The sequence below is a fragment of the Aptenodytes patagonicus genome, chromosome 7 (genome assembly GCF_965638725.1).
Source record: "Aptenodytes patagonicus chromosome 7, bAptPat1.pri.cur, whole genome shotgun sequence".
Lineage (NCBI taxonomy): Eukaryota > Metazoa > Chordata > Aves > Sphenisciformes > Spheniscidae > Aptenodytes > Aptenodytes patagonicus.
Genome location: NC_134955.1, coordinates 9,323,807 through 9,345,024, shown reverse-complemented (window position 1 = coordinate 9,345,024; position 21,218 = coordinate 9,323,807). Strand labels below are relative to the sequence as shown.

General features: G+C 42.8%; 1 protein-coding gene across 1 annotated transcript in view; it reads right to left on the bottom strand.

Annotated features, from left to right (window-relative positions):
• Positions 1-19,375, bottom strand: part of QSER1 (glutamine and serine rich 1) — a 48,910-nt gene extending 29,535 nt beyond the window's left edge. Inside the window, exons 1-2 of the mRNA XM_076343890.1 lie at positions 19,256-19,375; positions 391-503 (exon numbers count right to left, since the gene is read on the bottom strand). Of these exons, the coding sequence (XP_076200005.1) occupies positions 391-503; positions 19,256-19,371 (229 nt within the window). The 5' untranslated portion in view covers positions 19,372-19,375. The remainder of the gene's footprint in view (positions 1-390; positions 504-19,255) is intronic.
• Positions 19,376-21,218: the final 1,843 nt, after the last annotated feature.

The window sequence follows — 21,218 nt, the reverse complement described above, 5'->3', positions numbered from 1 at the left end:
GCATTAGTTTTGCTATTTGCTTTAGTCTAAAAAAATCGGCATGATTTCTGCAGCTGGCTTCGAGGTATACTTAACGTTTGGCCCTTATGCATAGGCCAAATCCTGAAAAGCTGTATTTTAAAGAATAAATGCAGTTTCTTTAAGAACCAACAATAAGTTATTGAGCATAACCCCCCCCTTATATTTTTCTTTCTACTTACGTTTTGATAAAAGCTAACAACTGATTGTTAACTTTCTACTACAAACTCAGCTTTTCTAATACCACTTGCCACCACCTGCATGACAAACTCCCTCTGATTATAAAATTCATCAATTTGAATCTAAATTACGTAACAGGTTTTTTTCTTTCTTTAGCTGTTTAAGCTGTAATCTCATGATATGGACAGTTACCAGTAGGATGGTGTGTAGCAGAGTATCCAGGAAGCTGATGAGAAGCTGTGTATGTCTGTCTGTGAAGAAGATCTGTTTCTGAATGTGATGAATGTCCTCCTCCATAACTTAAGCTAAGGAAGAAATTAAACATTATTAACAAAAATATACAGCTATAGAAACAAAGTACAACTATGAAATCCCAACCACAAGCCAAAAAGTTGCAGAAATAAAAGAGAACACATGCCCAAGGTCTGACAGATGTGGTTGTGCTAGAACGTCACTAAAAATGTTAAGCAGTTTAAAAAAGTACAACAAAACCTAACAAGCCAAAGGGGGGAAAAAAACTCTTACAAAAAATCAAAGTTGATCATGGAAAAGTCTACAAAGGACTAGGTCAGAAAGACAGAGGTCTTCCTAGTTCAACTGTAAGAAACACTGGATGGACACTTTCTGTAATGATTTACCGATGTAAAATCTGCAAAACAGATGACTGACTACAAGTACATGCCCACTTTAACATTTCAATTTCTGATTCCATTAAAACTTACAGGACCACATTTAATACAAAGACTGGAATGTCTAGGAAGCTGCGGGAACAATAGTTTTTTAAAGATTTTGTTAATTTTGGTACAATTCTAACAAAATTGACAGTGAGAGCACTAGCAAGTGACAAATCCGTCTTCAAACCTCCTAGTATTAAATAAAACTTAATGATCCACAGGTTTTTTTTAACATTTTGAAATGAGTCATCTAAATTAACACAATGTTTTAATCAGGCTTAATGGAAGCAAACTGAAAATATACAGTGTCTGGGCCCATGCAAAAGCAATAATGCAGAAAATAAAGAAATGCAATCTAAACATCAAGCAACATTAGGAACCTGTCAAAAGTGCTAATGTTTTCCAACTTAAAAGGCAGAAAAAGGAGGGGGAAGCAAAACAAAATCCCAAAGCTTTCAAGCTTCCACAGATCCAGCTCTGTATAGCACCTGTCAAATGGAAAAAATGAAAGCCGGCATGACTGAGTAACCATTTATCTTCTTCTCTTCTTGCCTTTTGGACATTAAGTTTATAGGTAGCTGCTACTTACTCCAGTGCACGTGAGATTCCTTTAAGTTCAAAATTCAGTTGTAAACAGATGCCAAGAAACCCCAAACGGCGAAACCCACAACCCTCCCTGCTGACTGCTGTAAGGGAGACTTCCCTTACTTACCCTCTTTCATCCCCTGGGATGAGGGGGCAGTCACTCTGCATGAGGGAAAAAATTGAACACTTGATGCCAGGAATCATGACATCATGGGAAACTTTTATAGAAGTCACCAAATAATATAAAAATTGGCAACACTACTGGATCTGCTTTGTTTTCATTAAGAAAAGAGGAGGCAGCGGAGATCTGATGAGCCTTTAAAAGCGCTGTGACGTCCACACATTATGAACTAGCAAGAGCCTGTCTATAAGGGACACAACATTTTAGACTTCTAGATTAACTTCCATTCCTGAGATGCACTAACAGGGGATATATTTTCCAGTTCAGCTGCTTAATAGCATCGCGGTGCTCCAATAGTCAGCTTGCCAGACTAAGGCACAAGTGTAAAGAATGAACTAAAATCCTTTGAAAAAAAAAAGAACCTCAGCTACTGCTTTTCTCAGTTGCAGTCACTGTCTAGCACTTTACCTTTCACAGCAATAATTACCTTTTAGAGAACAGCCAAACCTCAATTCAGAGTCAGCACATCGACGTGCTTATGTTGCAGAGGATAGATCTTTGCGCAGTTCAACACTATGTATCAGCAACTGATTTCTATTATACGCTGACTGAAATCTAATGATTTGCATCATTACTATGGACAATCAGCAGGCATGACTGCATGACACTGTAGGTTATTTTTTTATTTACAGCATTAAAAAATTTTAGTATTTCCAGACCAAAAGAATTACAATAGTGTTCTGCACATAAAACATTAATGCATGTAATAAAGCCAATTTAAATGCAAATATTTTTACAAGGCAAATTTTAAAGTTAAGGTGGTTTGGTTTTTTGGAACAAACTTGCATAGCTAGAAAAAACATAAAACTTAGGACACATGATGTTTTCTTCAGATTTTTTAAAAATAAAAATGTGCTACATGAGAAAATACGTTTCTAAACTGAATCATGGTAGCACATGCATTGTTAGCAAGAGTTACGTTCAACGACACAAATGCTGATCTTGTGAAAACTTTCCATGTGTAATAGGTTTTACTTAGTTTACTTTCAAGTTTTCTTAAAGCATTTACCTACAAAGTATGTGATGCTGACTTTGCTTTCATATACGTTTAAAAGGCAAACTATGAAGTCATACTACATATATCGCTCATACAGCGCAACACCTGCCTTTTCCCGTTTCAGGTATTTTCAGGCTGAGAGGCATGTTTGGCATTGTAGTGGTCTTCTAGGCAAGCGGGCCTACACTTTGCAGCAAACATCCTTCCAGATGAGGTGAGACCCGCAAAAAGCGGTGCAGATTACATCAAGTAATATTGCATCATCCCTCCTCTTACATTTTGCTCATGACCTTCTACTGTGACAAAGTGGATGAACTTTACTTTAAATCAACCACCTGAAAATTTGGGAAACTGAAAATTTAGTTTGCTGTTTGTTTTTTTTTTAATTTGAAATTTCTACTTATTCTGGTTGTTTGGTGAAGACTGATTCATTTCCCCCTCTTCAGTCCCTTGCAATAAACACCTTTTTTGTAAAGGAAACGTACAGTATATGCAAAGACTAGAAGACAGTCTAAAACACAAGTTTGTAGACATGAGGCAGAACGCTTTGAATGATAAAAAGAAACTTAAGACAAAGACTTTGTAACACAGATGCTGGAATTAACACTGGGATACAAAATAACCTCTAGACTTAGTATCTCAAAAACCTTGTAATTACTAGAATCTCAAAATTCCAGTAATTATGAGCATCATAAGAATACTCGAAGTATATGATGACTTTTTCTTTTTTTTAAATACAAACTCCCAGGTCATAGTTAATGCAACCGCAACCTCAAAAATTAATCTGACTTTCAATAAAAACATTGTATTTATTAGAACAGTTAATTGTTTATTGTGTAATTACTAGTTGCTGGAATGTAGATTCTTATCTAAAAAAACCCCTGCATATATGCCTTCAGTTTACATAAGCTTATCCTAAACACAAGCACAGCAATCTGAAAGAAGATTACTGCCTTAGGGTTTCTTTTTACAAAATTTAGCTTTTAAACAGACAAACTTATACAGCATGTAATTCGCATATCAAAAATACATTAAGCGTGGCAAATAACATTATGGCTATCTAGCCTTTTTGTACTCTGGTTTCCAAGTTTGTTAAAATTCCACCAGTTCTCACTTGCACTGAAATGTCAGATTAGTTACTGAAGAAACACATTCACATTACTTGGTACGTTGTTATTTGTTATCATTAGTTGCTATATAGTGTTCCAAAAACACTTCCCCCTGATCACTGATACATCACAGTGATTTCTCACTTCTACTGGCATAGTTAACTGCACAATGGAGTGATTACTGATAGAAAGTAATAAAAATTTGACATACAAATTTGGAAAATAGTTCTCCCTGAAGTATTTTCACTGAAAAGGTCCATTCAATTTTAATATAATATTTAAGTGTCCTTTTAGAGATGTCCTATAAAGAGCCATCATTATTTGTCATTGCTGTAATGATGCAATCAAAAAAATCTTTATGACAATGAAGGTGAAACAACTCAAACATTAATTTGGGTTTTTTAGCTCCACCAGTTGGGCTAATAGAAGATTACTACCTCTCCAGTAAAATTTCTGGAAGAAAATGTATAGTCTTTGCACTTACTTGTTACTAAAATGCCTCAACCTTGATTTACAACTCCTGTTTTTTAGCCTGTATTAAGTCTTTCCTGAATCAACTCTTCACATATCTGTTTATATTGCTATTCTTACAATAATTTATTTCCATAGCATTCTTCAATCTAATAGTTTCATATGAATTTAGGTCTCCAACTGCAAAAGGTTATTAGGTTACATTGCACTCGCCACCCTCCTCACCTGCCAACACAATTATCTGGTTTGCGCTTTACCCAAGTGATACATGCATTTCTCAATTTCAAACTCAGATGGAAGGATCACTTTTACAAGGAAACAAAATTTAGTTGCAATAAGCACTGGACATACAAGTAAGCCTTTATTTTTAATTCTCTCATTTTCTTCAAATAACCTTGCTCTCCTAGACATCCATACAGAATGAAATACAGAAAAAAAACCACCTTAAACAAGTATCTTAGTTTACTTAATCCCCGATACAAAAAGTATCATTAAATGGAAAGAGGGCATTTTCATCTTTATTTTCTAGATCAATTTTCATTAGAGCTTAGCAATTTTTAAGATTTTTTTTTTTTTTTTTAAGTTTAGTAGCAGCAATTATTCAAGCTCTAGGGAAATGTATAATGGCTATGTGAAAAACAGACCTGGACTTTTAAGCAGCAAAGGATACTTCTGGGTGCAATACCTCGTTCCTTTGTTCTTAGGCACTTGTAACTTCTGCCTCTGATATAAAGGAAAATTGCTAAAAACTGCATTAAATCACAGAGCATTTTCGAAGTATTCAAACGGTGCAGGCTGTGCTCAAAGTGAAACCGGACACCTACAAGACAAGTAGTTGCACAGGAAACTCCTGACTGCAGGAGAACTGGAAAGGCCCCTTGCTCCCGCCGCCCCAAGCGGGGAAGCCTCAGCGCCCCAACCTCAGGCTCCTGCACAGGCTAACAAGTCTGAGATCCAAAACAACCAAACCCAGCAAAACAAAAGGCAACAACCCAGCACGCACCATACAAGTGATCAGATTTGAGGTAGACAAGGGAAACGATTTGATTTCATCCTCGGGCAGCCTGTTCGACTTTACTGAAAACAAGAGGAGCTTCCTGACTCCCGCAGGGAGATGACTAGGCATACGGTCCACTTCTAATATTAAATCACCAAAAAGGAGATTAAAAAAAAAAAAAAACAGTGATAGCCTCGTACTGACAAGGAAATACCTTAAAACTCACACTTTGCACTTTATCTGATTTGAGATATATGCGAAATAGGGGAAATATTACTCAAATTTCCCCCTCTACCCCAAAGCTCAGATACTTGGCAAAGGAGTTTCTCTTCAACCAGCTCCTTAGCTATGCAATAGCGAGTTCCAGTCAGAGGCCAAAAGCAAAGCCACTTAAGATCCAAACACCACAAAAATGACAAACACATTTCTAAATATTAAAAAAACTGTTCTAAATATAAGCTATATAAACTGATATGCAGCTTACATCTCTTTTTGTCCACTATATTTGATTTTAAACATGTAAAATACAGTTCCAGCTTGCATTATCTGCTGGCAGGTTCGTATTTAGAATTGTTTTAATATTAGCTACAATATTTAATATTTTGCTTAAATATTTAGCTTTGTTAATTTGCCTTTATTCACAGCATCCCACGGAGACAGAATGGAAGAGTACTACTTGGAAACATTACTTGAATTTAATACAGATAAAATGGAGGGTAATGGCCTTTTAGCCAGTATGCACTTCAGCTGCTCATTGTAACCGCAATGGAGTTCACCACCGTTTGCTACAGTCTGACTAGAATGTAATTCAGCATCTAGCGTTCATCTATCTGCAGCTCAGAAGAAAATTAAAATTTAAAAGCAATGTTATAGGTAGATATATTTAATCCAAAAATGGGTTTGATCTTGTATTTTTAAAAAAGCAATGACTCTAAGAAAGCAGAATCATAAAGGATGGAGGGATTTGCCTAGAAAGAAAGTTGCTACTTAAACGAGTTTAATACTGCTAATAACATCAAATCACTCCTGTCCAATGGACAGGCCAACACACTTCTAGAAGTTTAAAAGCAAGCCTGTGCAGACAACAGAAAACATTTCAGAAATTAATTCCAATAGAAAACAAAGGAAAACAAACTCCTGCTCAGCCCAGCAACTCATTTCAGTGCAAAATACTTATTTAGAAATGTATACAATATGTGATTTTTCACCTCTATTTCCCAGCTGCAGACATACTAAAAAAAAAAAAAAAAAAAGACACTCCAAGAACAAAGTTGGTTCAAAGCTTGCAAATGTTGGCAGGTTCGGGAAAAAATGGAAACCAGCCTACTCCATGCATCTAATTCCCCTGATCCTCTCATAAGATAATACAAGACAATCCTTAACATTTGAAGATTCAACCAGTACTTGGACAAAGAGAAGGACTATTTAACAGCCTAGAACAGTTACGGTATTCACGAGACAAAAGAAAAAATAATCTGCTACTTGAAAAATGAAGTCCACCACTGAGAAATTAGAAGAAAAGCATCTCTAAAGTTAATACATCTTAAAAGGTATGTAGAGCGTTCCTTTGGGAACAGTACACATCTTTAGCATTCGCCTGGTTTGTTTTTGAATTATCACATAAAAAAATAAATAGATGTCAATATTTTAAAGGATTATTAACTCTCTAATAATATTATTCAAGATAGAAGATGACTTTTAGAAAGATGGAAAATACAGAATCAGACTCCAGTTCTATGGTATTTCAGTAAAACACAGAAGAGTAGTATTTTATCGACAATCTCAACTGTCTGTTGGTTATGTCACATTCTTCCCTTTTAATGTAATTAAAATGTAATCAGGGAAGATCATGGAGCGGTTCATCTTGAGGGCACTCACAAGGCGTGTGCAGGACAACCAGGGGATCAGGCCCAGCCAGCACGGGTTCATGACAGGCAGGTCCTGCTTGACCAACCTGATCTCCTTCTATGACCAGGTGCCCCGCCTAGTGGATGAGGGAAAGGCTGTGGATGTGGTCTACCTGGACTTCAGCAAGGCCTTTGACACCGTCTCCCACAGCATTCTCCTCGAGAAGCTGGCGGCTCACGGCTTAGACAGGTGTACTCTGCGCTGGGTCAAAAACTGGCTGGACGGCCGGGCCCAGAGAGTTGTGGTGAATGGAGTTACATCCAGTTGGCGGCCGGTCACGAGCGGTGTTCCCCAGGGCTCAGTTTTGGGGCCGGTCTTGTTCGATATCTTTATCAATGATCTGGATGAGGGGATTGAGTGCACCCTCAGTAACTTTGCAGACGACACCAAGTTGGGCAGAAGTGTTGATCTGCTCGAGGGTAGGAAGGCTCTGCAGAGGGACCTGGACAGGCTGGATCAATGGGCCCAGGCCAACTGTATGAGGTTCAACAAGGACAAGTGCCGGGTCCTGCACTTCAGCCACAACCACCTCATGCAACGCTACAGGCTTGGGGAAGAGGGGCTGGAAAGCTGCCTGGCAGAAAAGGACCTGGGGGTGCTGGTTGACAGCCAGCTGAACATGAGCGGGCAGTGTGCCCAGGCGGCCAAGGCGGCCAGTGGCATCCTGGCCTGTATCAGAAATAGTGTGGCCAGCAGGAGTAGGGAAGTGATTGTGCCCCTGTACTTGGCACTGGTGAGGCCGCACCTCAAATACTGTGTTCAGTTTTGGGCCCCTCACTACAAGAAGGACGTCGAGGTGCTGGAGCGTGTCCAGAGAAGGGCAACGAACCTGGTGAAGGGTCTAGAGCACAAGTCCTGTGAGGAATGGCTGAGGGAACTGGGGTTGTTTAGCCTGGAGAAAAGGAGGCTGAGGGGAGACCTCATCACTCCCTACAACTACCTGAAAGGAGGTTGTAGGGAGGTGGGTGTCAGTCTCTTCTCCCAAGTAACAAGCAATAGGATGAGAGGAAATGGCCTCAAGTTGTGCCAGGGGAGGTTTAGATTGGATATTTGGAAAAATAGCTTCACCGAAGGGCTTATCAAGCATTGGAACAGGCTGCCCAGGGAAGTGGTCGAGTCACCATCCTTGGAGGTCTTTAAAAGACATGTAGATGAGGTGCTTAGGGACATGGTTTAGTGGGCATGGTGGTGTTGGGTTGACGGTTGGACTCGATGATCTTAGAGGTCTTTTCCAACCTTAATGATTCTATGAATTACAGACTACATACTCAATGCAGAATATATCAAATTGTACCATACCAGAGGCAATCCCCCTTCACTCTTTCATTAAAGATGAGATTATAATGTTAATTTCCCACTTCAATTCATATGCAGAGCCACCAAGAGCATGACTGACACCACCATGACATGGACCGAAGACTGCCTCCAGGTACTTGCGAGAGGAAACACTCATTACTTTCTTGCTTTCTAGGAGCTGATGTAGGAGCTTCTAAGAAAGATTTTGAGGTAGAAAATTACATGCAGGGAAGTGCCTGAATGAGCAGAAGTTCATGCTGTTCCTGTGATTCTTTACCTGAATACATGTTGTATCTTAAGAAAAAAATTTTATGGCAAAAAAGGTCCATCTCCCTTTTATTCCCACATTAATGCCTCTGAACTCTTTAAGCCTGATCCTTTTAAAAATAAAAAACCCAAAACTGCTTCAGGAAAGCCAAAACAGTCTTACTGGTACTTCAATACCTGAGTGCAAGTGCTGGCTTGTCTGATTAAGTAACCTGTGGAGTTCTTAATAACAAAGACAATTATAATTCCGTTTTCATAAAAATCAGTTAAACTATGTCTTGAAACTATGTATGTGAAAACTAACATTCAGATAGAAATGAGCTATTTATAAATGTCAACTTCAGTTCCTATGGAAGGACTGCACAAACTACCTCATGTTCTTATTTGTTAAGGTATACAATGTAAGTTATCTTTTTGCTGAGGTTATCTACAGTTGAAATGCAGGAAGTAGTGAATGAATTCCTTGTCTTGCTTTGCTTGTGTGCGCGGCTTTTGCTTTACCTATTAAATTGTCTTTATCTCAACCCACAAGTTTGCTCACTTTTACTCTTCCAATTCTCTCCCCCATCCCCCCAGGGGGCAGTGAGTGAGCAGCTGTGTGGGGCTTAGTTGCCAGCTGGGGTTAAACCAAGACATTGGCAAATACCGCTACTACTTCTCTTGGCTTTGACTAAAATTCTCAGTAGCCTAATCAAAGCAACTTTCTAAAAGAAGTTCTGCGGCTTACAAAAATCAGATACACTATGAAAGGCAAAAAAGGGTGAAGGTATTTTAAATTTAGAATTAAAATTCTAAATATGAACTACTTCAAATTCCTTTAACGAGAAACTCCAAAGCTCCCAGCCCGCTAGCAGGAACCCAGAAGCCGGGGGAGCATCCAGGGCTTTCAGGCTTCCTGCCACGTGCCCAGGAGCAGGGCTGCAGGATTGGGGGTGACTGCCTGGCTGTGGCAGCCCCACACCGCCACAGTCCCTCCGGCTCACAGTTACCCCATAGGGCAAGTGGGGCTAGCAGCACCAAGGCATGTTTCTGTTGGAAAACCCTCTGTTGTCCTATCAGGTATTTTCAAGGAATTCATTAAAATCGATTGCACAAAACATCCCACAGGAAAAAATGCCAACCATGTTTAGATCTGAACATTGCAAATAAAACTGACCATAGAGCACTGTACTAGTTAAGAAGCTCTTTACAGCTTACCCACTTCCTTCCCCCCCTTTTCTACTGTAATGGGACTACAGCCTGCCTAAACTATTCTATAATAATGCCAGTTTTCAGCTCCTGATGCACTTCAAGATTTCAAGGTCTGGAGAGGAGCTTTTAGTGTTCCTCCTCTGAATATTGAAGCCTAACTTTGATGTCCTCATTAACTCAGTATCATCACTCCCCACATCTAAGCAGATACTGATGTGCTCACATTCACCACCCAATTTATATTCTAATGCAGTGTCAGAAATAATTTTAAGCCATTTGTTTGTCAAGCAATGTTTTGGGGGTTCACACATCTTCCCTGACAGCTTCTACTCTACTGCTCCCTGCAGAAAAATGAGTATCCATTATGGTCCGTGTAGCTTACACCATAGAAAGAACTGCGATCTTCTTTTCTCGCCTTTTGAGGCACTGGATTATTTTGTCACTACATTTATTTAGCCTCGTCTCCTACCTTTTCTCTATGAAAGAATATTCTCTTTACCCAGCATGGAGATAATAGCTGTGATTTTTTTTTAATTAGCAATACTTCTCTCCTACGGAGCTGTACTCACAATTTCAAAGATTTTTTGTAACAGACAGTAATGGAAATCTAGCCCTTTTTCTCCAATATGTGATGCTATTCTGTTGTCAAAAGTGTACTTAGAGATATTCAAAAATCTTCTCAAGATCATCACAGCATTAATGGTTGAGCACACAGCATAATCCTCTATTATGATTGGCTGAGATACGCACAAAAAGATTTCATTACTTTTAATAATAAAATTTTATTTCAAAATATAAAAACCAGCAGAGCATTATCTCAAGATGCGGCTTAGCCACATCGGTGCCTTATTAAAAATACAATTCATTTCACCTATCGAAACGCTTCTCAACCCTTATCCTCCCACAGTTATTACAGTGCCATATTTTGTGGCAAGCTTGAGTATTACCTTTGGGATACTATAAGAATGCTTGATACCCCATTTCCTAATAAGCCCATTATTTTCCAATTATATGGAAAAGATGATGCTGAAGTTAAGATATTCATCACAAAAGAGGTAAGAGGTACAAATACATATGTCCTATTGACTGACAGAGCCACCTTAGGCAACACCTCCTTTCATTACCAAATCTCCAAGCACTTCACAGTTCCATAATCCATGAAATATTGTCTCCTTTAATCTAGGGAAACTAAGGCACAAACACCAACCCACTTAGATTTACAAAAGAGGTCAGCCCTCACAACCGAGTTTCAAACACTCAGTACTGAAATAAGGAAGGTTTCACGAAGTTAAAATTTCTAAGAGCTCAGTATGCAACATACTGAACCACTATGAAGATCAGTGGCTACACAGCTCACAGCCGCAGAGCTTGCACACAATCGAGGCGTCTACTCTCTGCCTACCTCTGAGACCACAAACCTTATTATCCTTGGTCATCCGTACAGCCTACAATTCAAGGCCATTAAATATTGTCTAAGTCTTCCAGCATGCCTACATGTCCACTACAGTGTTTTCCCCATCCCACATCACACTACAAGGGCTAAGCAGCTCATATGAGCTCCTTCAGATTCAATAAAGAGGCATTCCTATGACTAACAGCACTTCTATCCTAATTTAGGAGGTGTGCCCAGGAAAGATCTAACATATGAACAACACACAGTTCATCGTAAAATGCAGCAGCAAGAGTCCTTTACATTAAAGGAAACATCATGGGGTGTTACTACCTACTTTTATAAGGAAAGTTAGCATAGTCCTTGAACTTAGCTCTTACACCTCTTCATCAGTGCTCTCTTCATCCTAAAACAGATTTAAATTTACACTTCTAACCTTGCAAAGAGGTTAGAAACATGGCTACCACGTTGTCACTAGTTACTATTTAGCTGAAAATACCATACAAACCCAGTTGCTTGTGAATGCTTCAACTAGAAATCGTGCACTGTTCAAAACTGTAGAAGAATAGTTACAACTACACGGCATTTATTTTGAGATGGGAAAAACTTCACTATATAAAACAAATTCCTTAAATATGCCCCAGGTATTGATTTAAGATTTCCTGGCATTAAGGCAGATGTCTAAACAAAAACAAGTGTTAATAGAGATCAAAACAGTACACACACACAAACTAAAAAATTCCTTTAATTGGTGGAAAACCTGTATTCCCTTTTAAAGAGAATAACAAAAGGGAGTTTTTTTGAGGCAAAAAGAAGAAAATCCCAGCTCTCTTCAGTGGCACTAAGCATGGGTAACCTCCAGGTCACCAGTTCCAGCAACAACTGAAGGTAGTTAACAAATGGCTGCTGTTGAGAGTCTTAAGGAGCTAGTCTTCTAGGATCACTCTTTGTATAGCAAATGAGCAAATGTTCACAATCAAGAAAAACCTATTAGAAATCCTATCCTTGGCAGACTTGGTAGAGAATAATGAAACGGGAGGAACATAGGAATTGAAGGATTATTCACTGTCTAGAACTGGAATTTTTGACACGAAGAAGAGAGTAAACAGGATGTGGTGTGAAACACTAAGTTGCCGTATTTCTGAAAGGGATTTCCTGGTCAGAAAAAAGTGCAACATGGAACGTGCAGCACACGCTGGTACATTCAGTATCACCACGAAACACCAGCCCGATTGCACACACACCATGCAGGTGCAGTGGTCATTTGTCTGGCATGTTCTGGATGTCCAAAAGTTTTCAGAACAAGTTGCCGGACATCTGGAAACACCAGACGAAGGACCAGAGCCCTCAAACTCTTCTCACACAACACTGCCAGGTAAAAAAAGAGGGCTATGTTCAAAGAAATCTAGATGTATGACAGCCCCAGGTATAATTCATACATGGTTATTAAGGAATAAATGTTCCTTAGCATCCTCCTATGTAAATACTATTACTCTAAGATAAGGATGCCTAAGGGTGCCTTCTTCCTGCTGAGTGTAGCTGGTTACATTTATACAAGTCCTAAGCAAGCAACAGAGGTAGGCACATAGAAGGATGATGAAAAACAAGAAAAGCAATGCAGGCAAATAAAAGCTTGTCCAAACATACGTAGGTTCTTGTTGAATTGTTTTGGAATAAGAAAGTCCAAGCGTGCAGGGATTCAGGAATAAAAGCTCCTTGCCCCTATGTATTGTAACCCATAGTCAGAGAGGTTCTGAGGATGCTCTAACTGTAAGTGTCCATTCATCCCTAACAGTCCATTCAGAGTAATAAAACAAGGAAGTAATGTAAGAAGAGGTGACAGAAAGAATAGCAGAAGTAAAAGCAAAAACTATGAGATCTGCCCAGCGAGATAAGCAAATCTAGTACTTAATAACCAAGAGCTCCATCCTCTCTGAGCACATTATTTCTCTTTGCTTAAAACTTCAAAGAATTTTCCTTTCTCTGTGACTTGCATGGTACAGCAAGAAATGCCGTGCTGGAAAGGCTGAATCCTGCATGCTGCTCAAAGTTATTTTTGTCACGCTTAAGGCTGCTAAGGAAGGTTTGAAGTGAGACTATTAACGTGCTGCCTTTTAACTGGTTTTTGTTTTGGGTTTTTGTTTGGTTTTTAATGTATGGAATAGGCACTTGTCGTACAAAGTAACTTTTTGACATGCAAAGTTGTGAATGCTTTGACTAAATACAAGAAATCAAAAAATCCAAGGAAAATACACCCACTCTATAAGGAGCTCTAGTATTGTTTAGAATTAATATAATCCAGTCATAGGTGCTTTTTTCCTGATGGGAACAAAGATTTTTCTAAAAACAACCTCCTTCCTATGACAGCATCATGCCAGAATCAACAGCATCTCCAAGAAAAAATAAAAGGTGGGCAACAGTACAGAAGAAACAAATGGAAAGGGTTGTTTTCTGGCAGTAAAAAGTAAATGCCTACAATTAAAGTTAACAGGATGAAAGGTAAAATACACATTTTATTGGCACTGAAAGACTTTTTGCATAGGTAGAAGAATACAAGCGCTCAACTAACACAGACACTTAATAAGTGCTCCTGGTAGGGAACCAGGCAGTACAATTTGGGTAGGATGCTCACTGAGGACAGTGACATTGCAAGGCTGAGCCCATCTAAAAGCCGCCCGGGACCGCAGCGCAGAGTCCCCACCGAGGCCACACAACTCACTCCTTACAGCTCTGCTCCCTGCTCGTCCCCTGGTGCCACCTCTAGATTCCTGTCTGACAGCACAGGTACACCAGCACAGCTCTCCAACTCAAGAAAAAGCTATTCACCTTCTCGGTCAGGTTAGTTTTCTCATGGATTAACAAATTAGATCAGCTCCCCATGCAGTTGCACAAACACCAGAGCCAACGCAAGGGAGGAGGAAGGGAGCCCCTTTCAGCAGCAGTGAGCCTGAGCAGTGAGTTCAGCCATCTCATGTAACTGCACCCTCAGACTAAGTTTCAACTCATTCCTTCTGCACACTGCTCTATATCACCATTTCTCACTGCATCAAAGTGACATAAAATGCTTAAAATGTTTCATGTAAAGTCACTGTTAAGTCTTAGACAGGTAAGCAGCATGTAATTCTAAACAAGCCTATATGGCTCATTTTGAAACTTTAGCAAAGATTTTACAAGATGACCATACATCTACATCCGTGAAAAGCTGAGGGGCATACAGCAAGAATGTGTTCAGCCTCTCTGTTCAGTCAATCTTTGACCTTGTCACAGCTGTTATTTCAGTGTGTACTGAATGCAGGTTAAAACAAGAAAGTTAAAAAAAAAAACCAAACAACTAAGACTGACAAAAGCTAGCAAGTCCCTGTAAGGTATCTGTGCTACACCGTAGAGTAGCTGTGTGTTATTTTGTGTGTATAAATGTTTTAGATTTAAAATCTTACCGAACTTTCTGTCATACTTTATAACGACCTACCTTTTTATATGTTTATAAAGTTTATTTAATCCTTCTGTGCCTTTTCTTTTAATAGCAAATGTTCTGAATATATGCACAGTTTATGAGCTTTACCTTTCAACATTTGAAATACTACGCCATAGGGAACTTTTTGTAGGAAATGTGTTTAACAACAAACGTTTTTGCCTCCCAGAAGAATTTCATTTGATGAAAGAAAATGTTCTATGCTTTTCTAAAACACACTATCTGCACGTTTAGAGTTTCTATAGCTATGCAAAAATCCATTAGAATTTAAAATTGAGCCTTAACTAAATCACAATTATCATATACTTGTTACAATAAGCATTTGTTTGACAGCTACGCAAAAATACAAGTTAAAAAAATCATCATAACCATTTATCATACAAGTTTAAGTCTCCCACTTATGTAACTTTGCATACAAACTATCACTGTAACTAACTGATTATCTTAGATTAGCTGCTATAAACATAGGCCGCACTAACCAAATGTCAGTGTTATCCATTGTAAGGAACCACCTTGAATTAAATGATATAAAACCCCACATGTTTGGGTAGGGCAGAGATGGACAAAGACCACCAGGCATAAAGAAACATCAGAGACCACAGCAGTCGCCATAAAATTTAAAACAACAACAAAATAATTGTGACTGATATTCAATCACATATAGCAGAAGATTTGAGTCTTAGAGCTGTGGTAAAAACCAAACAAGAACAGTGAGATCCCTCCGCTAGTAAAAATCCTTCTCTGAATGAAACCCTAGAAGTACCCCCAAGTCAGATATATACTCAACCAGAAACCTCATCCATTACTACCTATCTCCATTTCTCTTTCCAAGCAATTACGACAGTCTCTCTAACTGTTACACGTTCACCTGTTTTCTGGAGACGATGTTTTTCTCGAGCAAGTAACAAGCAAGCATGACATACATATGTGCTATTCAATACAGGACTAGCTTTAGACTAGCCACAAAAAGAGAGAGTTTCAGCACAGAAGTAAGGGTTTCTAACAGCTACAGGAAAAGGTCAAAAGTGGCAGTGTGCCCCTAGAACCATCAGAAATTCCTTCAAGATGCTGACAGCCTATGTAAGAAGGGGGAAGGGGAACACGGAGGACAGAAGCACCCTTTTCAGCCCCCTGCTACGGGGCTGCGGTGGCTGCACTGTCCAAGCACATTCTTCAGTGGGAACGATCTCTGCTCAGTTAACAGTGATTCAAGTGACTTCCATCAGCTCCCGTCCCCGTTTCACTATCTTCTCCTATTCCATGGGAAAAGTTATGGCACAGTAGGCCTGGTAGCAATGTCCTTATAATACTTCACCACACATTTCCTTTCAGTTGATAGGAATAGTGCCATTGCACAGACAAAACAGTGCCTGCAAGAAATAAGGAGCAGGATAAAAACCAGATGGCTGAAGTTAAGCACAGGAAGACAGGAGCGACGCTTGTAGGGAGGAGAAATCATTTTGATGAGCTGAGACTGTGAACATGGCTCTCCGCACAAAGGGAACATAGCCTGCCACGACACAGCCTGCAACAGCATAAATATGAAATGAAATTTCAATGAAATATTGTTATCTGTATCACCTAAAGGCTGAATTCTTTTCAAGCAAGTACCAGATGAACATGACACACATTTTTTTAATTTAACATCAAGCTAATGCAGCTTCAGCTGTTTAGATGACTACCTGTCAACCACAATCAAAAACACCATTTTGAAAAATGTGATCTGTAACACAAGTTGAGAACATTGACAGCATATTCCCTTACAGCACATCTATACCGTCACGATTTGCTTCCAGCTGGTACAAGCCTTGGTAGTGATAGGCATGACTCTTATGTCCCAGTTCCCCAGAAACAGGCTCCATCCACACAAAGACAAATGTTATCAGTGATAGAGGAACCAGAAACACCTATGCAAGCCCAGACTGTATTTAACATTGTGTCCAACATGGTTCAAATCTTTAAATCTTACTGAAGACAGGGTATTTTAATTCTTACTAAAATGACGTGAACTCTAAGAACCCAGTACAGGAGAACTTCAAGCACAAAATATGATTCATAGTATTTTCCCTGCCCTTGCCACAGTTAAAAAAAAAAAAGAAGTTAAAACATTTCAGTCAACACATTTAAAATGCATCATTCATCACCGTCTCACAGCCTCAAGATGAAATTTTTAAGAACTGAAAGCAAGGTCTTCTTGACATTGCTTCCTAAAGTATAGCATAAATAGTCATATCAAGAATGGATTCAGTAATACTAATTTGACTGGTAAAGGTAGCAGGCGTTGATCCAGTGAGCTTCTGCACAGTACTTGTCTTGGGACTGTTCTCCATGCCATGTCAATTAAGGAATTCCCAAAATATACAATTAATATTGCATTAATATAGCAGCTATTAAAAAAATTAAAGTTATGTTTTGAAACCAGGGGATTTTTTTTTTAATATAGAAAATAATCATCAAGCAGTTGTATTTCTTCTAAGATCCCAAAGGGATCTACTCTCGCTCCTGCACTACGTATTCTTAAATGACCTGGAAAATCCAAACCTTCCTCATGGAATAGATGGCATGATCCTCAATAGATGATGAGGACTGGTGAAAGCAATATAGGAAGGACACGTCACTGACTTCCACTGAAACCAACATAGCAACATGACCAAAAGTAGTTCAGCAGTTGGGAAGAAAGATTAGAAAGAACAGTAGGAGACCTTACTTTGCCATGTAGGCAACTCTGCAGAGAACCCAGCTAAACATAGCTTCATGGGGCAAGCTTTCGGGCAAAAAAACTAACCGTCCTTGCAATTCTCTGTGAAACAAGGAATCTAGAGCCTCACACCCCAGGGAGGTCCTATTATCTTCTTACTTAACATTGACTTAATTGCTTCTAAAATGCAATGTCCACAATTCAGGAAGGGTGACAATAAATTGGAGGCAATCCAGGAGAAAACTGAGAGAATAACTGAAGTAGAAAAGAAAAAAAAAAAAAAGGGCAAAAAAAAAAAGGGCAAAAAAAAAGGCAAAAATAAAAGAAAAGAAAAAAAAAGAAAAGCAAAGAGATGGAATGTCTGGTAACAAACTTCAGAAGATTATTTTTCTCAATAAAAAGAACATAAAGCAAGAAATTAATCAAAATTCATAAGAATTCATACTCAGGAAAACATGAATTATAATGGGATATTCAGTGACAATGAGGCTATTGCAAGATTCAGTGGCCAGAAACTAAAGGTAGCCCTCTTCAGATCAGAAACAAGAAATAAAATACAAATCAGACACTTGTATACTTTACCAAGAATTGCACTGAATTTTGCCTCATTGGAAATTTTTAACTGCACCTTCTAAAACATAAGCTCTAGTTTCAAACACAGGATAAAAAAAAAAAAAAGTCCTATGGCCTGCATTATGAAGAGGTCAGACTAGAAGATTGCAACAGTCCTTCTGACTTGATAATCTATTAATCTTATCAGACAGATCAGAATACATGCCTGACCACTTTCAGGACCGAATGCAAAATAGGCGCACCTATTCTGACGGTATATTTTTAGCCTGAGACTTTTACCTTTAAACGTCGTCGAGATTGGAACTGCAGATATATCAAGCTAGAGACATAAAATGCAGGCGATAACAAAAATCTCATCACCTAGAAAATACTCATTTTAGTTGGCAGACTTATACAATCAAAAAGCAGTCCGAAGCCAATAAGATATCCTGTATTTTTTCCGCACTTCCCGGAACTTTACAGAACTCTCCGTGGGACTGAATCGCCCCAGACGAGTTTTAGCTGAGAGGAGCCTCCGCACGCCCGAGAGCAGCGCTTTAGAGGAAAGAGGTTAACCAGCCTCGGCGCAGCGAAAAACAACGGAGAAATAAAGGGCGAAGGGGGATGCTGGCGCGGCGCTTGCCGCCACCGCCGGCCCGGGGGCTGCCGTCTGCCGGCGCGGGGTGAGGTCGCCCGGTGCCCCGGCGTGCCACGGCCCCGCCGCCCGGCAGCATTGTTCCGGCGGGCAGCGCCGGTGCCCGCCGTCCCGCGCACGCGGAGCGCGCCCTCCGCCGCGCCGCCGCCCCCGAGCCCCGCTCCCCTCCCGGAGCCGGGCAGGGACGCGTGAACTCTTGAACCCGCGCCGCAGCCCAACGCGAGCCTCCGGGGCGGAGAGCAGCAGCAGCGACGGCGGCGCGCCCTGCGCGAGGAGACCGCCCGCTCCGCCGCCGGCGCCCGGGGACGGCGGGGAGTCCGCTCCGTCCGCCCCCGGCCCGGCCCGGCGGCCGTGCCCCCAGACGCGGAGGCCCGGCGGGACACGGCCCGCCCGCCCGCGCCCCGCGGCCCGCCCGGCCTCACCCGCCGCTCCGCGCCGCTGGGCCCCGCTCGCCTCCGGCCGCGCCGCGGGGACGCCCCCCGCCGCCCTGCCTTGCCCCGCCGGAGGGGACCCCTCGCCCGCCTTCCCCCGGAGCGCCCTCGGCCGCCTGCGGGCCAAGCGCCGGCCCGGACCCCGGCCTTTCCTGCCGCAGCCCCTCGGCGGACCCTCCTCACCTGGGCTTGAGGCTGCCGGCGCCCCGCTCGTAGGCCCAGGAGGCGGCGGGCTGCGCGGCGGCCGGGGCCAGGGGGTCGGCGAAGCTGGGGGTCGTCGGGTAGTTCCTGTCCATCATCGGGGCAGGGCGCGGGGCCGGGGCGGCGGGGGCTCCGCTGGGGCCCTGCGCGCAGGGCGGCGGCGGCAGGGACCGAGCGGGGCGGGTGGGAGCGGCCCCCCCCTGCCTCATGCGGGGCGGGCAGCGCCGCGGCCCCCTCCCCGGCGCGGGCCAGGCTGCCGCGTCCCGGCCCCCCTGCCCTGCCTCCACTCCCCTCCCCTCCCCTCCCGCTCAGCGGCGGGCGGCGGGCGGGCGGCTGAAGGGAGCTGCGCGCGGCGGCGGGGGCTGCGCGACGGCCAGGCGGAGACCCATGTCGGGCTGCTCTTTCCCAGGATGCACCTCCCCCGCCAGCGCGCACTGGGGCTCACGGGCTCTGGCTCCGTGGCCGGGGGGCAGGGAGGCCGCGGCGGAGGGGGCCGCCGCCGGAGCGGCCGCCAGCAGCGCCGGGGTGGTGGGGGGGGGAAGGAGGAGGAGGAGGTCTGTGGCTCGGGAACAGGCGGCCGCGGCCTGACGGGGAAGCGCGGCGGCGGCGGCTGGCGGTAGCCGCCACCGGGGCGGGGTGGGGGGGGGCCGAAGGCGGGGACGGCCGGGCCGGGCAGTGAGGCGGGGGAAGGCTGGTTTCTCGGCGGGGCCGCGTCAAGTGAAGCGCTGGCGCTTTGTTGGAGGGGCCGGGGCGGGGCCATCTTGTTCCCGCTGAGGGGAAGCGGCGTCAGCAGCGGGCAGCGCCGCGAGCCGCGGCCTCCGGGGCTGCCGTCACCGCCGGGCGCCGACAAGATGGAGGCCGACAGCCGCCCTGCCCCGACTGCTGCCCCGAGGCGGCGGGTTGCCTCACGGGGAGCGCATTGTAAAGCAATTTGTAGGGCGGCTCTCCCGCCCTGCCCCGCCGCGGGGGGAGGCGTCCGGGCGGGCGGCAGCGTTCGGTGACGCCGCTGCCGCCCGCCCGGACGCCTCCCCCCGCGGCGGGGCGTGCCGACCCGCCGCCCTCCTCACAGAAAAATCAAATGGGGGGGGGGGGGGATATAAAATAAAAAGCCGCGGTGATGGGCGCGGAAATTCGGTGGGGCGGGGAGTCACCGGGAGAAGCTCGTGGTCGCGTTTCCCTCAGGGCAGCCCCGAGCCTTTGCTTTGCCGCTTCAAGGTCCTGTGTGCCGGTTCCCCGGGGGATTAGGTTGGTCATCGCTCTGAGGATGCTTTACAGAGGTTAAATAATATAAAAGCACAGCCCTTTAGCTAATTTTTTTCTCTTTACAAGCTAAAAGCTTCTAATATATATAGATACATCAGAGCTTTCCAAAAGACTTAGGTGTTCCCCATCAATAAGTCATTGCAGGCCTGAGTCTGAATAGGCCAAAATTCAAACAGCAAGAGAAACAGACAGAAAGAATATTTGAGTATTTAGAGCAATTTAAGCCACCTGGTGCACAGACAGTAAATTCCTAAATCTTTGGCTGTGTGCCTGTTAAAGTATAAGGGAAATGGGCACCAGCTGCACAGAACAGGGTAAGAGCGATGGGGACATCGGTGTGGGGCAGGGGGATGGCGGGTGAACTATGGTGTCTTGTTCTCCCTTGCAGGTTGAAGGTACAGAGGCTGAGATGAGCAGGAGGAATGTGCCTCAGAGGTAAAGATGAGGAATATGCACTTGAAAAGAGGGCGACTGCACCTGAAGGCAATGCTCAGGAGAAGGTGTGTGCTAACAAGTAAGTCTTTTGAAGATTCAGTTTGTCGCACTCCAGCCAATATTGAACCACAGAGCGAAATGAATTTTATAGTGAAATGCAGAGTTTAAAAACTTCACTACAGCCAATCAGATTAAATGCTAAAAAAAAAAAAAGTGGAGTGGTCAATATTAAATGAGAAAGCAGAAA